Raw genomic sequence first — 16669 nt, forward strand, 5'->3', positions numbered from 1 at the left:
AGGGCTCTGAGCCAGAAGGGTCATTTGTCATCGTTGGTGGGAAGCAATGCAGCTGGCTGTTTTAAGCTGAAACCCTTCTCCTTTTCTATTTTCAGAACACTGGGCTTCTGAAAAGGTTTTAATAAAGTCTTGTACCTGATCCTGGAAAAACTAACAAAGATGGTTGTAATGCTTGAAAAATAAGTAACTGCTGATTTTTGTCCCACTAACCAGGTAGACTAAGCAAAAAATAACCTATCCTCCAAGTTGTACCGCTAAGATAATGCACCAAGTCATCCTCTCACCAATGCTTACTTTAGAAGTTGTCTTCCATTCTTCAAGTAACACCTCCATTCTCCAATCTGTGGACCCCAGGGAATAATCTGCAAACAATAATAATAATAATGATGGTATTTGTTAAGCGCTTACTATGTGCTGAGCACTGTTGTAAGCACTGGATTGTCAAGGCATATGGCCTATTATTAAAACCAAGAAGTAAATGAAACTTGAATTATTTCTGTTTCAAAATTATACCAAGATCTGTATCTGCTACGGGTTCAACCACCAGAACATCTTCAACTTCTGGGGCTTCTGCCTTCCCCATTCCAGATAAAAGAAATAGCCCCAGTTCGATGACCTTCAGTATAGGAGAGTTAGGGATCTCGGAAGCACATTAATGTGCTTTACATCATTTGTTATGGGAACCTAAACTCCCATTTTACATTTTTCGGCTTAACATCTTAATGGAACCAATTCAGCGTTCCCTGCAGACTGTAAGCATGTTGTGGGCAGAGGAAATGTCTACTAGCTCTTCCAAATGCTTAATACTAGTGTTCTGTGCACAGTAAGAACTCACTAAATTCCATTTATTGATTGAGTGATTCTAACGGGAGAGTCCCTCAAGTTGAAAAATGGCACCTCTGAGGAAAGAGTTTAGGTATTGGGTTACTTCACCTGTATGTGGAATCTTGTGGATCAACCAAATATAGTTGTATGGAGGACTGTATGAAGGAAAATAGAGTGCAGCTATTTTTTATCTGTATTAAAAAGAGAACAAGGACTTTTCCATGGCTTTGGATGAAACAGGGACTTCTTGCTGTTGTGGAAAAACTCAAGCCAAATATACTGCTCCAATGACCAGGAGACCTTTCTCTAGCCTAGAAGAGCCCATTAAATCTTTGTCATCCAAAGTGTGAGTTGAGGTGTCCTGTTTGTTCCACTGTGACTCCAGAATAAAGCTCCAGGGATTCAGGAAGAAGGAAATGACTGAGATCTCCCTTCCTTAGAGGCCAGGACTTTCCACACATCTAGAGATTCCCTCTTTTTTTTAATGGTATCCATTGAGCACTTATTATTTATTTGGTATTGTACTAATCACTGGGGTAGATATAAGATAATCTGGTTGGACACAGACCCTGTCCCTTTCCCAGTCTTAAGCCCTGTTTTACAGATAACAGGCACAGAGAAGCTATGTGACGTGTCCAAGATCACACAGCAGATAGGTGGTGGAGCTGGGAGTAGAACCCAGGTCCTCCGATTCTCAGACCCAAGCTCTCTCCACTAGGCCATGCTGCTTCTCTAAGCCAAGGTAGACTCCCATTCAGGTCTGTAATAACTTGGAGAAGTAGCCACAATGGTTTGGACATCTTATCATGTTGGCAGCAATGTGGTTTAATGGAAAAGAGTGTGGGCCTGGGAGTCAGAAGATTTGTGTTCTAGTCCCAGCTCACACTGGCCTGCTGTATGACTTCGGGCAAGTCACTTAATATCTCTGTGCTTTAGTTTTCTTACCTGCAAAGTGGAGATACCCTTCCCTGACTCACAGAGACGTTGTGAGAGTTCAGTAAAATAACTGATGTGAAAGTGATGTGGAAAATTCAAGTATTACACAAAATAAGGTGATGTTAGTGCCATGACCCCTGTGGTAGTGAGCTGTTATGGGTGGTAATTGTACTGGAGTTTATGGTTGAGTCTATGGCTTGGCCCCCCTCCCCTAAGGGAAAAGAGCTTCAAAAGGCACTGAAATAGCCTCCCCTGAAACTGTTGTTGACTTTCATCATCAGCTTCTATAGAGTGCCTACCTAATGCAGAGTCATTGGAAGGTTTTAAGTGAGAGTGATCTGTTCTTTAGAGTAAGATGCTCTTTGCAGGCACACATAGAAATTATTTGGGGGGAAAGAAAAGGGACGGGAGGGAGGCAGAGAGACAGAGACCAGTGAGGACTAAGTAAATAAGGAGACTCTCGACTAGATTAAGGTGATAGCTGTAAAGATGGAGATGAAAGAGCACATCTTTAAAATATCATAGAGGATTTAGAGAGTGGTGGTGGGTGGGAGATAAACGGCAGAGAAGAGGGGATGGTTGAACCAAGCTTGAGAGCTTCTGAGGGAAAATATTCAGGAATTACAGTTAAGAAGCTAAAGATTAGGGGAGGAGATGGCTTGAGTTTTTCACACAATGAGTTTAGCCCCGTTGGTCATCCAACTGTCCTGGAGGCAGTAGGAGATACCAGATTCTAAAGCAGGTGAGTCATCTACTTCAAGCAGATAGCTGAAAAGAGGGGTATCCAGTCAACTTCTAAAGAGTTCTTTGTTGCTAGATTTTCAAATTTACCACGGTATCCATTGACGCTAAGCCACACCTGTGGTTTTCCAAAAGAGGGTACCGGTAGCTGAAAATCTCAATAACTTCTTTTCGAGGCAAAATAGTGATTCTGAAATATTTTCTTTTCAGAGAGATTGGAGGACGGCTTCTCACGGTAGAAACCCGACTTCCAAATGATCTGGCCGAATTTGAAGGAGACTTCTCCCTAGAAGGACTATGCCTGTGGAAGACAGCCTTCTCGGCCATGACTCAGAATCCGAGGCCGGGATCCCCACTTCGTAATGGCCAGCCAATTCTTGATAAAGGTTCCAACCATAGCCATAAAACTCGTGATGATAAAAAAATAGTGATCATGCCTTGTAAATGTGCCCCAGGGAGACAACTGGTTCAGACATGGCTTGAAGCCAAAGAAGAATACGAACTTTGTAAGAAACTGCCTAAACATGAGCCAATTGAAATAAAGACTAGCTTTCCCAACCACCAAGTTGACAGACCTGTAGTGCCTCCAGGAAATGGTATTATTTCACACGAAACCCCTATTGTAACACAAACCAAGGACGATGTTGGCAATTCTAGGATCGCAGTACAAGTCTCAACCACGAACGTGCCGGAGGGCGATAAAACGGCGATTGAAAATCAGACAATGCCACGTGGAAGAGAACCTGAAAAAGATGATGAAGAAGATGACTATTACGTTAGTTACAGCTCTCCTGATTCTCCAGTGCTTCCTCCTTGGCAACAAGAAGTTTCTCCGGATTCCAAGCCGCTGAAAGCAGATGATCCACCTGGGAGAACACGTAACCGAGCATCATCGCCTCTTGAAGAGTTTGGTTCACCGCTTGCAGAGAACTTACCAAAATCTGCTAACGGTGGCATTCAGGAGACCCCACCAAGGAACAGTTCAGAGACTCCAGAAACTTCTCCCTTTCAAGTCAGAGCAGCCGCTGGCAATTATGACCCTCTTTGCCTTCACAGTACCCCGATCGTTCAGAGAAGACGCCCGGAAACCCTTCCTGATGCAGCTGGCTTTAGTCCTTTAACAACAGGTAAATCCATTCAATAGTTGCTGACTAAAGCTAAAGAAGGGCACTATGTTAACTTTTTTCAAATGCTAGATGAATTGGTCATTTTGGAAACCTTTCTAGACAGCACCAACAAAAATATTCTTCCCATGTTTGGCTGACTTAAATGAATTTTTAACTTTGAGTTAAGGTTCTAACTGCAATCTAAATGAACACCTTTTACGTTTAGACCTGAACACCCTCACTCATTTGAAAGCAAATTGAGGGGCTATTTAAGAACACTCATTTTTGAATCATTGTTCTCTATTAAAAACACCATTTGTGTCTAGCTTTTTTGTATTTCGACTTAACATTTTTCAAAGGTTCATGGTAATGGCACCTTTTACCAGTACCGTCCTGAAAATTAACAAAATTCAGGCCCTTTTATGTGAGCTGGCTTTGAATTCTTGGCCCAGGACAAAATTTAGAATAGAGAATTCTCTATTGGGCAACCCATATTCCTAGGTGTTTTTATTAAAAAGTACAGAAGAGCTAATTTTGGTGTATACACTGAGTATTGCATTTCTTTCTACAGAACCAAAATCCCAGAAATTGAGTCATAGGAGAGGAAGTAATGCTGACACTCTGCGAAGAGTACTCTTAACAACACAAATGAAGGTAACTATACCAAAATATTTTCCAAGAGCCATGGAAGCTCCATTCTTATTACTATTTTAGACTCCAGTTAGGTAATCTGTGTAACAAAATAGCCCAAAGTCTCAAATAGAAATTTTTCTTTTCTATTTACATTTTGTGTCATTTCATTTACATACCCTTTTTTGAGACAGCAAGAAATTGCCTATTATTTTCATAGTTTTTCTTTTGTTGTTGGGATCTAAAAGATTCTTATATGTAAATACAAATATTACAGAGAAAGTGAATATGATAGCCAAATGTGGATTATGAGGATACAAATACATTAACTGGTTTCTGGCAAAATCAGAATAATCCATGACAGCTGAGCTCAAGTAAGTGCTTTTTGATCTCCCCAAAATATATCCTTTAACTCAGTTTTGTTAATTGATTTCTTAAGAGATATATTTCCAGTTTTTTTCAGTTGACTGTATTTCATACCGAAAGAAAGCAACAAGTTGTTGCTGTTTCTGTAAAATTCATATGTGTTTACAGAAATGCTAAACACATTTTGTTATTTCGATTGTTATTTTAGAAGCGTAGAGTTAGCTGTGGTTAGTTAATGTGACAAAAGAGTGAATTATATTGTCTGGAAAAGAACCAGTGTCTAGAAAGCATTTGTCAATTGCCCACTCTTTGTAAATACCACAGATTGTTCAGTATACATATGAAGTGTAAGGGTGTTGAAAGTGCTTCTGATCTTTTGAACAGGCAAATCAATGATGTATTTATACTAGTAAAGATAATTTTCAGAATTAAATGTATATTATACATACTAAAACCAAGTTCCAGGGTGTTATGAGTAATTACTACGTAGACATTTTTAAAGAAACCCCAAAATCCTATTGTTTTTAGGATTCCAAGAATCCCATGAAATGTATCTGCTAATTTTTCTTTTAAGGGACACTTTGCTGTAGGGCAGGATCCCGTCCATAATTTCCCACTTTTGACAAAAATGGATGCAGGTTGAATGAGTCCTTTATTTTCGCATGGTTCCACAAAGGTCAAGATGACTATCCATGAACTATGAATGCCACTTTGCAGTTAAGAATGTATCATTTCTGTAATTAGGGGTGGTAGTCAGAACATATTTTGCTTAGAGATTATATCAGACATCTCTACATCGTTCAGAACCAATATTGTATCTGGTAATGCCAATATAAAAAGACATCACCCATTTTCTTCCTGAGAAATAACTTTAGGAGAGTATTTTAGTCATAGTATCCGATCTTTTTTATTATTATTAACCTTTGTAAAGATATTGATTATGGAAAAAAGATAATGTACCAAAACATTTTCTCTTTTTTTGGCTGTATGCATTCTTTTTCAATAGAATCAATTTGCTGCTCTACGTGTCCCAAAGAAAGAAACTTCTCAGATAGAAGGACCTTCTTTAAACAACACTTATGGTTTTAAAGTCAGCATGCAAAACCTACAGGACGCAAAGACCTTGCACGAGGTAATTCACTACAATAGTTAAGGATGTGTTCATTATCTGTTTTTCAGTTTTAATTCTTGTCTCTCTCTTTTTACTGTATGTAAGTGAATGTCTCACCCCTTCCTTCTCCCATAGAAGGGAGACTAGGAGGGTTGGTTGTCATAACCTGGAAATAGTCAGCTAGACAGCTCATGGCCTCTCTCTCCGTGGCAGAACAATGGCAGACGTGGGAGGGACACAGGTAGCCATGTTCAGCAATCATCCTGACACTCACATAGCCCTTACAGCTCTGTTCCCAGAAGAGTTTTTTGCACTATTTCTGAAAGAGCATAAAAATCCCTGTCAACTCACCTCCTTCAGCATGTTTTAAATGATGGATGGAGAATAGAGGGAAGAAGGGGAGGAAGGCATTTGTCTCTTCCACACCCAGGGGATTTTTAGGAAGCCCATTCCCAGAGATGCCAGGAAGAGAATTGAGCCTGCTGTTTGCCTTTACTTTGTCTTGGTTTACGATATATGCCGAAGAAAAAAAGGACAAGAACCTTCGGAGCTGGATTGAAAGCAAGTCCAGGTTTGAAACTGAATTAAGATTTCATTTTTAGGCTAAAAAAATGGGAGAAGAGCTCCCACAGATTGAAGTCTCCCCCCCCCCCCAAAAAAAAGCCTGAGAGGTACAGGAGCAAAATAAGTGTAACTAAGGGAGTAAAATCTTTCCCAACTTTTAGAAATTCTAATTGCCTCATCTTTTTTAGAAAGGAAGCTTCTACAGAAGTTTTCTGACCCTACAGACGAGCAACTGAGTTGCCGTTCATTTAGAACCCAACTTCCTTCCACTGCAGCTCCTGCTGCCAAATTCCAAAGCTGAGGTGCAGCACCAGAGCTCCCACAGACCCGAGAAGCAAACGCAGTGGCTCTGGGATCCCCCTGGAGAAAGGCCCTAAAATCAGATGGAATCTCTCTACACCTCTGCACAGTGACATGTAGGGTGTCATTAGGTTGTACTCTGGGCCCGGAGAAATGCGTGTGATGTCATGTGCTCTGTCGTGCCCGGTGTTTCTGAGGGCCACCAGCCCCCACCTTAGCAGACCTGAATGGAGATGTGGGGGGTTAGACCAGAGGGTATAGTACCATGAAATTCTCTGGGGCACACTGTCCTGCTGTTCGCATAGCGTGAGGTCCTTTGATCTTGTCACCAGAAGCTGCTGGGTGGAGCTTGTTGGTTCTCTAACCACTTAGGTACAGAGTCTCAAACTCAACAGATTCGAAACCGAACTTCTCATCTTCCCTCCCAAATGATCTCCTCCCCCAACTTTCCCATCCCTGACACCACCATCCTTCCTGTTTCTCAAGATCACAAACTAGGCATTATCCTTGATCGTCTCTCTTCTCCAACCCGCATATTCAGTCAGTACTTGAATCTCATCAATTCTAACTCTGTAGCGGAATTTGTGCCACCTTCTCCGTTCAAACTGCTTCCGCCCTGGTTCCCGTCTTGACTACTGCATCGACCTCTTCCTCGCTTACCTCTCTGCTTTCAGACTCTCCACTCTCGGTCTCTTCTTCATTCTGCTGCCCAGATCATTTTTCTAAAAATAAATCACACATCCCCCAACTCAAACACGGCTAATGTTTGCCCATCGTCTCCATATTGAGCAGAAATCCTTGTCATTGGATTTGAGGCCCTCAGCATATCCTTGCTCCTCTCTCAGTACCACTCCTCTAATATGAACCAACCCACCGTCCCTCACTTTCACCTCACCCACTGTCAAACCCTTGCTCACGTCCTCCCTTCTGCCTGGAACTCTTTCCCAATACGTATCTGGTAGACTAACATTCTCCCTATCGTCAAACCCCTGCTGAAATCATATCTCTTCCAGGAATCCTTCCTGCACCAAGCTCTCATCCCCTTTCCCTGTTTTCCCTCCCTGCTCCCTCTCCGGTGCACTTAACCCCACACCCAAGCACTTAGGTACTCCCTTCTATCCATACAGCCCAGCAGCATGGGGGTAGTGGGTAGAGCACGGCCTGGGGTCAGAAGGTCATGAGTTCTAATCCCACTCCACCCCTGGTGTGCTGTGTGACCTTGGACAAGTCATTTCGGTTTTCTGGGCCTCAGTTACCTCATCTGTAAAATGGGGATTGAGACTGTAAGCGCCACATGGAACAAAGACTGTGTCCAACCTGATTTGTTTGTAATCATCCCCGCGATTCGTACAGTACCTGGCAAGTAGTGAGTGCCTAACAAATACCATTATTATTAGTAGTAGTAGTAATATCCTTGTTTTTGGTTGTTTTCCTTACTCATATTTTATTTTAATGCCTGTCTCCACCATTAGACTTTAAGCTTATGAGGGCAGGGATTTTGCACAAAGTTCATTCATTCATTCAGTAGTATTTATTGAGCGCTTACTATGTGCAGAGCACTGTACTAAGCACTTGGAATGAAGTCGGCAACAGAAAGAGACGGTCCCTGCCATTTGACGGGCTTACGGTCTAATCGGGGGAGACGGACAGACGAGAAAGATGGCAATAAATAGAGTCGAGGGGAAGAACATCTTGTAAAAACAATGGCAACTAAATAGAATCAAGGCGATGTACATTTCATTAACAAAATAAATAAGGTAATGAAAATATATACAGTTGAGCGGACGAGTACGGTGCTGAGGGGATGGGAAGGGAGAGGGGGAGGAGCAGAGGGAAAGGAGGGAAAAGAGGGTTTAGCTGCGGAGAGGTGAAGGAGGGGTGGTAGAGGGAGTAGAGGGAGAAGAGGAGCTCAGTTTGGGAAGTCCTCTTGGAGGAGGTGAGTTTTAAGTAGGGTTTTGAAGAGGGGAAGAGAATCAGTTTGGCGGAGGTGAGGAGGGAGGGCGTTCCAGGACCGCGGGAGGATGTGGCCCGTGGGTCGATGGCGGGACAGGCGAGACCGAGGGACGGTGAGGAGGTGGGCGGCAGAGGAGCGGAGCGTGCGGGGTGGGCGGTAGAAAGAGAGAAGGGAGGAGAGGTAGGAAGGGGCAAGGTGATGGAGAGCCTCGAAGCCTAGAGTGAGGAGTTTTTGTTTGGAGCGGAGGTCGATAGGCAACCACCGGAGTTGTTTAAGAAGGGGAGTGACATGCCCAGATGGTTTCTGCAGGAAGATGAGCCGGGCAGCGGAGTGAAGAATAGACCGGAGCGGAGCGAGAGAGGAGGAAGGGAGGTCAGAGAGAAGGCTGACACAGTAGTCTAGCCGGGATATAACGAGAGCCCGTAGCAGTAAGGTAGCCGTCTGGGTGGAGAGGAAAGGGCAGATCTTGGTGATATTGTAAAGGTGAAACCGGCAGGTCTTGGTAACGGATAGGATGTGTGGGGTGAACGAGAGAGACGAGTCAAGGATGACACCGTTATCACCGTTAACACTCAGTAGCTTCTGCAAATACCAGGGACTGTCCAAAAAAGCCAACAAATGGATTTTAGAGCAAATTAAACCAAAGAGGTCTTTGGAAGGCCAAATAACTCAACTTAAATTAGCATATTTTGGACACATAATTAGGAGGACTAATTCTCTGGAGAAGACAGTAATGCTAGGAAGAGTCCAGGGAAAACATGTAAGAGGCAGACTAGCAGCCAAATAAATAGAGACAGAGGAACAGCATGGCCTATTGGCAAGAGTACGGGCTTGGGAGTCAGAGGTCGTGGGTTCTAATCCCAGTTTCTCCACTTGTCTGCTCTGTGACCTTGGGCACTTCTCTGTGCCTCAGTTACCTCATCTGTAAAATGGGAATTGAGAGTGTGAGCCCCAAGTGGGACAATCTGATTACCCTGTATTTACCCCAGCACTTAGAATGGTACATAGTAAGTGCTTAACAAATACCATAACTATTATTATTATTAACAGCGATAACAGAGGAACCATTAAAAAGGTTGCAGTTTATGGCAGAGGACAGGACGTTCTGGAGAAAGTATATTCGTAGATTCACTATGAAGTGACTCGACGGCACTTAATAATAATAAGCGCTCAATAAATATCGACTCACATACTGTTCTGTTTGTCCACTTTAAATTGCTTATTCAGTTTTTTCTTTAGCTGTAAATTATTTTATGCATCTCTCCGCTTGTCTGTAAGTTCCTTGAGGGCAGTGATTATTATGTCTTCTAACTCTCCCAAATGTTTATCACAGTGCTATGCCCACAGATGTTGTCTATGGTTGAGGATTTTAGACCTTTCATATTTTGTAGCATTCATCTTAGACTCAGTGCTATGGATTTTAGGCACTGTAGAGAGCATGTAGAGAAAGAGAGAGACCAGGGAGCACTGGTCTCCACCATAGTGGAGACCACTCCACTCCAATGGTGGAGTGGGATTAGAACTCATCACCTTAGGACCACCAGGCCATGCTCTATCCACTACCCCATGCTGCTGGGCTGTATGGATAGAAGAGAGTACCTAAGTGCTTGGGTGTGGGGTTAAGTGTACGGGAGAGGCAGCAGGGAGGGAAAAATAGGGAAAGGTGATGAGAGCTTGGTGCAGGCAAGGTCTTGTAAAGGCAGGGAGAGATGGGAGAGATGATTGATACAGTTTTGAAGAACATTTTCCCTCAAAATAGTAGAACATATATTCTGATTTGCTACAAAAACCTATCTAAATCTGAAGTTACATTTTCACTTCATTTTGTCAGTTGTACATTTTTAGCTCTTCAATTCCTCTATCCTTGTAGCACTATTCTTAATAGGAAAATAGGCCAAATTTACTCACATAATTTCCCCCACCTTTTCACTGCCCCACCTCAACTTTTGAGGAGGAAATAAAATTTTATTTTTTGTGAGCTGAAGTACAGGTGCCCATTGGGGGAGAAAGAGGAGAAATGTCAGAATGTGAGGCACCTGTGATTTCTCTCCCAGTGCTTAGTACAGTTAGAGAAGCAGCGTGGCTCAGTGGAAAGAGCACGGGCTTTGGAGTCAGAGGTCATGAGTTCGAATCCGAGCTCCGCCACTTGTCAGCTGTGTGACTGTGGGCAAGTCACTTAACTTCTCTGTGCCTCAGTTACTTCATCTGTAAAATGGGGATTAAGACTGTGAGCCCCACATGGGACAACCTGATTCCCTTGTGTCTACCCCAGCGCTTAGAACAGTGCTCGGCACATAGTAAGCGCTTAACAAATACCAACATTATTATTATTAGTCTGTGTACCGTGTTTAATAAATGCTATGACTATGACTTCTCACTCCAAGGTATGGGGGAATTTCTTCTTTGAGAAAGCATGCTGTGGAATAGAAAGAAGAGAAATGTCCTGGTGCATTGACAGCAGAGTCAGACTTGTGCCAGGGAATGGAAATTCCTAATTTGAAACCGATGTTCTGGAAGTAGAGAAGGGAGTGAATATTGTATGTGGCACTAAGGAGTGGATAATTTAAGCACCTTCTCCCCTCCTTTCTTCCTTTTTTCTTCTTTTCTCCTGCTCCCCTTATTGCTAAGCTCACTTCTTCTATACGAGGCCACATCATAACACCTCAGATTTAATGTTGGAAAATTATGCTGAAATTTGGGCCAATCATGCAGGTTAATAAGATAAACGTTGGGCAAGTGCACAAAACATTTTTCAGTAATGGAGGAATTAATCACCAAACATAATGAATTTCTTTCTTCCCTTTGTGCCCGGCTTTTGGTATCCTGATTGCTAATGTAGCATAACATATGTATAACACTACGTGCAACTGTATGATTGAGAGTGTGGAAGTCCATATACTTCATTGAGAAAGGCAGATATAAAGAGGAAATCTAGCATTCTTTCAAGTACTTACTACATGCCAGACCCTGTACTAATTGCTTCTTTCTGAACATTTACTCATTGCGTTTGGCAAGATATCTAGTGGTAGGGAGACACCCTGAACTAAAGAACACTCTCCCTCTGATTTTCACTAGATTAAAACTGGGATAAGATAGTTGTTGACTACTGCTGAATGGAGCATAAATCATATCAGATATAGGGATTTTCTGTAAAAAATGGAAAAGCAGAAAGTGTTTGGTCCTTAAAGTGTCTGTCTCTGCCTCTGTTGCTGTCTCTGTCTCTCTCTCTTCCTCTCTTCCCCTCCTCCCTTCCCCCCACACTTTGTCCTCCCACTTCCCTGTTTCATGTAAAATTACTTGAAAGTATTATCCACCTCAACAAGCTGGTGCTGGTGTAACTTCTGGGCCAGCACCCAACTTCTTAAAATAAGCATTTCCTTTTCACAGGTTTAGCCCGTTTAAATGAGCCTATATTCTTGGGTGCATAGGTTTCATTGAAGCTTTTTCATTCAGAAATCCAGTTAGAGCTTCCTGATGTCGTAAAAAAAAAAATTGGTTTTTCCAGACTTTTTTCACTCTTGCTTTCTATAGCAGTCCTGAAGTAAAAAATGCATATGCTATCTTTAACTTAAGGAATTTTAAAATCAAATGTTTAAAAATCCTCAACTCATCTCTCATTCACCCTGCGCATTCAGTCTGTCAGGAAATCTTGTGCGTTATACCTTCACAATATCTTGAGTATCTGCATTTCCCTCTCCGTCCAAATTGCTACCACACTGATCCAAGAATTTTTCATTTCCTGCCTTAACGACTGAATGCATCAGCGTCCTCACTGAGCATCCTCTCCCAGCCAGTCTCTCCCCTCTCCAGTGCATACTTCACACAACTGCCCGGACCATTTTCCTGAAAAACCATTCACCAACCTCCAGTAGTTGTCCATCCACCTCCGTGTCAACAGAAACTCCTTGCCATTGGCTTTAAGACAGTCAACCAACTTTCCCCATCGTACCTTACTAGTTGGTCAGTTACCATCCAACAGACACACACACTCCTCTCCTCTAGTACCAAGCCTCTACCTCCCTATCATCTGTCCTGTCACTGGCACTTTGCCCACAGTCTGTCTTAGGCCTGGAACTCCCTCCCACTTCGTATATCACAGTCCCCTACTCTTCCCCTTCAAAACCCTTTCCTAAAATCACGTATCCTCCAAGAGGCCTTTCCAAATTCAGTCCATTATTTTTCCTTTCTTCCCTCCGGTCTGCAGTTGAGAATACACTTGCTTGTGTACCCCTTAATGACTTTGATACTCAGCCCAGCCCATAGTACTTATGTAAATATTCTTAAACTCTACTCTTCCCCATATCCGTAATCTATCCTGTTGCTGGCTGTAAGGTCCTGGTTAGCAGGGGTCATGTCTGCCACCTCTAAAGTAATGTGCTTTCCCAAGCCCTCGCTACATAGTGAGTACTCAGTAAATACCATTAATTGATGTTTACGCATATTGAAATTTTATTTTCCATGAGTTTTGGTTTGCATCACGTTTTAGAATTTGCAAAAATGATTCCATTAATTTGGGGTGAAACTTTTTCTCTGAATTAAAACCTCAAGTATCTCAGAAATATCTGTATTTTTCTCTTGTGATGTAGGTCCAAAACCTTACTCTCATCAGTGTGGAGTTGCATGCTCGGACGAGGCGAGACTTGAAGCCAGATCCTGAATTTGATCCTATCTGCGCATTGTTCTACTGCGTCTCATCAGACACAGCCCTACCAGATAGAGAAAAAACTGAGCTCACGGGGGTGATAGTAATTGATAAGGACAGGACAATCTCCAATCAAGGTATTTTTAATATTCATCAATTGTAAATGATCCTTTTGCTACCTTTAAGGGCCAGTCCTCAAAATGTATATGCTGCCTCTTTTTAGCAAAATTAGGGAAAGTCATCTTAATTTTGGAATTTTAAAAAACTTAGCTTCTTTGAAAGGAAGACACTAAAAAGCATTTAGAATTATGTACCGTCATTATTGCGTTTGTTTCGTAGATAAGAGGAACCACAGTCCATTACTTACAAGGTCTGGAATTACAGGATTGGAGGTAACCTATGCTGTTGATGAAAGAGCACTTTTCCAAGAAGTAGTCAATATAATTAAAAGGTATTTTTCTCCATATTCTGGTCTTTCCTTTGCTTGTTTGTCTTGTTCTTCCTTCCTCCACCAGTCCCCCAAATGCACTTTGCTTGTGCTTTGTTTATTTTCCAAAACTCTCTTCAGTAATCAGCATTACATTTGCCTTGGGATATAAGTGCTGTTCTGCTTTCCACTTGTTTTGCCATACAGAAAATCTGAGTCAGTTTAAACCTTATATTCCCTCTCCTCTCAAATTCCCGAGTTGTGATCCTTCCATAAAAAGCTCAGCTATCCTTCTCAGGCCTGAAAATCCATAAGATGGGGAGGTTTCCTTGAGCTCCCCGAAATTCCAGGAAAGAGGCCATGCAGAGGCCAACGAAGTCAGTCAGCAGCAAATACTGATTGAGTACTCAGAGAGTATCCAGTGAACTAGGTTCGTGGTGAGGAAGCAAACACAATGATAAGCAAGTCAGCTGAAAAAGCTAATGGCAGATAGACAGAGCTTTGGGTTCTGATTAAATGCAAATTGCTAATGTTAGATTCATTCTAAGAGCAAAAGTAGTTATTGCGTATTTGAGAGGCTAGACCTCAAGATTCTGAACAGTGAAACTCCTAAATTGAACTGTTCGCAACCTGCCTAACCAACTGTAAATTATTAAAATCAAATAACTAATCGTTATGGATTGTCAGTAATGTTTCTTTGCCGGTATCAAAAATCCAGTCCAACCACTAGGGTGAATTAATCCCCCAAAGTTGTTTTAGTTTAGAGCAAGGATTAGAGTTAGTGTTTAAGCAGCATAGCCTAGTGGAAAGATCAAGGGCTTGGGAGTCAGAGGTTGTGGGTTCTAATCCCAACTCTGCCACTTGTCGGCTCTGTGACTTTGGACAAGGCATTTAATTTCTCTGTGCCTCAGTTACCTCATCTGTAAAATGGGAATTAAGCCTGTGAGCCTCACGTGGGACAACCTGATTACCTTGTATCTGCCCCAGCGGATAGAACAGCACTTGGCACATAGTAAGTGCTTGACAAGTACCATCATTATTATTATTATAGTGGAGAGATCAAGAGCCTGGGAGTCAGAAGACCTGGGTTCTAATCCCAGCTCCTCCACCTGTCTGCTGTGGGACCTCACACTTAACTTCCCTGTGCCTCAGTCACCTGAGCTGGAAAGTGGGGATAAAGATGCCAAGCCCTGTGTGAGATAGGGACCGTGTCAACCCAATTATCCTGTATCCACCCCAGCACTTAGTACAACGCTTGCCGCTCAGTAAGCATTTAACAAATACCACACTTATTATTATGATTTGAGCTAGCATTAGAATTTGGGATAGGGTTAGAGTTGATGCTGTAAATTAATATTAGGATTTTATGATTGCTTGAACATCACATGTCTGAGGGAACATGTGGTGATTGAACAAATCACTGTTAAAATAATAGTTATTTTTGTAGGCGATTTTATTATAGTAACATTCGTTTCTTCACTAAGGAGGGTTTTTAAAATGGTCTCCTTAGAATGATAGTCTCATTTTAAATTTTTGCTCTGATTTGTCCTTTCTTTTTTGTTTGAAATCAACAAGCAGTATTAGAACTGGGATAATATTAACCCTAGTATATCGCAAATGATTTCTTAAAATCTTGGTTTAGTGATCTGATCATATCTCATGTTTCCATCAATGTTTGCTTAAGATATTCTTGGAAATTTGTCACTGCAGAGTCCAAGAACATTAAAAAGAAAATTTTCTCTTCCCCACTTCAGTAATTCTGGGGCACAGCCCAGGAGGCAAAGCTTCTGACCTCTAGGAATTCACTTTTCATTTATCTCTAGGTTTAGGTTTCTAGGGACCGTAGACCACTGGAAAATGTCCCTCAGGATCTGCAATTACTCAAGCAGTAGCATTTTGTTGTCTATGTTTCTCTACTTTGTTTCTCTTTGTAAAGTAACTCTTCCCTCTAAAAACTAAGATGAGGCCTTGCATGCAGAATTTATAACAGGGCAATTGAGGAAGGCAGCAGCAAATAAAGAATAGACTAGCCTTCCAACCTGAATTTTCAGGGAATGATGACACCGCATCAGAAATAATATTGCACTACCCACTGTTGCTGTAAAAGAAGAGGAACATGCCTCTGCTCTCTAGAGTACTGTGGATTGGTTTGGTAGTAGTATGTTTCATTTTTTACAGCAATTTTCAATAACAGGAAAATGCTGACAGTGTTCACGCTTTTGTTTCACCCAACAACAGTAGCTAGAGACACACTGAAGAACTTAAATCAGGAGTGCTGTCGGTGCCAGAATTTTTCCAATCATTTTGCTAGGCTTGGTGTGGTTCACTGCCAGTTTGGGCATTCACCCAGCATTGAGCTGCCAGCATTAAGAATTATGTCATTTTTTTGCAGGTGCAATCATTTTTCCATATGTTTTCCAGGCAGTAATTATCCTGGTGATAAAGAAAATGTGGCAGAGGAAAAATTGTGCAAAGGAAAGTCACTTCTAGTGCTTACTGTCAAGGCACACACCATATATTAACAGTTAAAAATAACGATAGAAAATTTTAAAATATCAGAATTTCAATTCTCTCTGATTTGGTCTGCAAATCAACTTTCTCCAAGCATATTACCTGCTCTCTTCCCCCTGCCCCTCCATACCTTCTTGCCTTCTCTCCTTTCCCCCCACCCTTTCCATTGCCTCTCCCCACCCCCCCAACACACACACACACACACACACACACACACACACACGGGAAACATAAGGAGGGAAAACAGCAGTAATTGAGCAGCCAGTTTCTGCTGGGTTCTTTGAGGTCATGAAAAGAAACTCAGTCTGCAACTCAGCCATAAAATATTTCAGCGGCAGGAAGTTTTTCCTGAGAGAATTGGAAGATAGCATCTCACTAAATTTCCCCTGTATCAAAAACTTGAAAGATCAACTAGGGGCCTGCCTACAAATGTACTTTATTGTTAGCTCCTGCTGCTACTTGACATCTGGAGCTGAGCAGTCTGCTTCCAACCCCCCTGGGGTTAATTGTAGCTCAGGGCCTCTGAAACCAGATCGTCATGACCCTAGGATTCTCC

The 16669-nt window shown here is 42.1% G+C and overlaps 1 protein-coding gene across 2 annotated transcripts in view; it reads left to right on the forward strand.

Moving 5' to 3' along the window:
• REV3L (REV3 like, DNA directed polymerase zeta catalytic subunit) overlaps positions 1–16669 on the forward strand; it is a 211016-nt gene that overhangs the window by 135597 nt on the left and 58750 nt on the right. For both annotated transcript variants that reach the window (XM_029047173.2, XM_029047174.1), the window contains 5 exons: positions 2713–3629; positions 4180–4262; positions 5611–5736; positions 13120–13312; positions 13515–13626. In XM_029047173.2, coding sequence (XP_028903006.1) covers positions 2713–3629; positions 4180–4262; positions 5611–5736; positions 13120–13312; positions 13515–13626 — 1431 coding nt within the window. The remainder of the gene's footprint in view (positions 1–2712; positions 3630–4179; positions 4263–5610; positions 5737–13119; positions 13313–13514; positions 13627–16669) is intronic.

The sequence above is a fragment of the Ornithorhynchus anatinus genome, chromosome 19, assembly GCF_004115215.2.
Source record: "Ornithorhynchus anatinus isolate Pmale09 chromosome 19, mOrnAna1.pri.v4, whole genome shotgun sequence".
In the NCBI taxonomy this organism is placed as follows: domain Eukaryota; kingdom Metazoa; phylum Chordata; class Mammalia; order Monotremata; family Ornithorhynchidae; genus Ornithorhynchus; species Ornithorhynchus anatinus.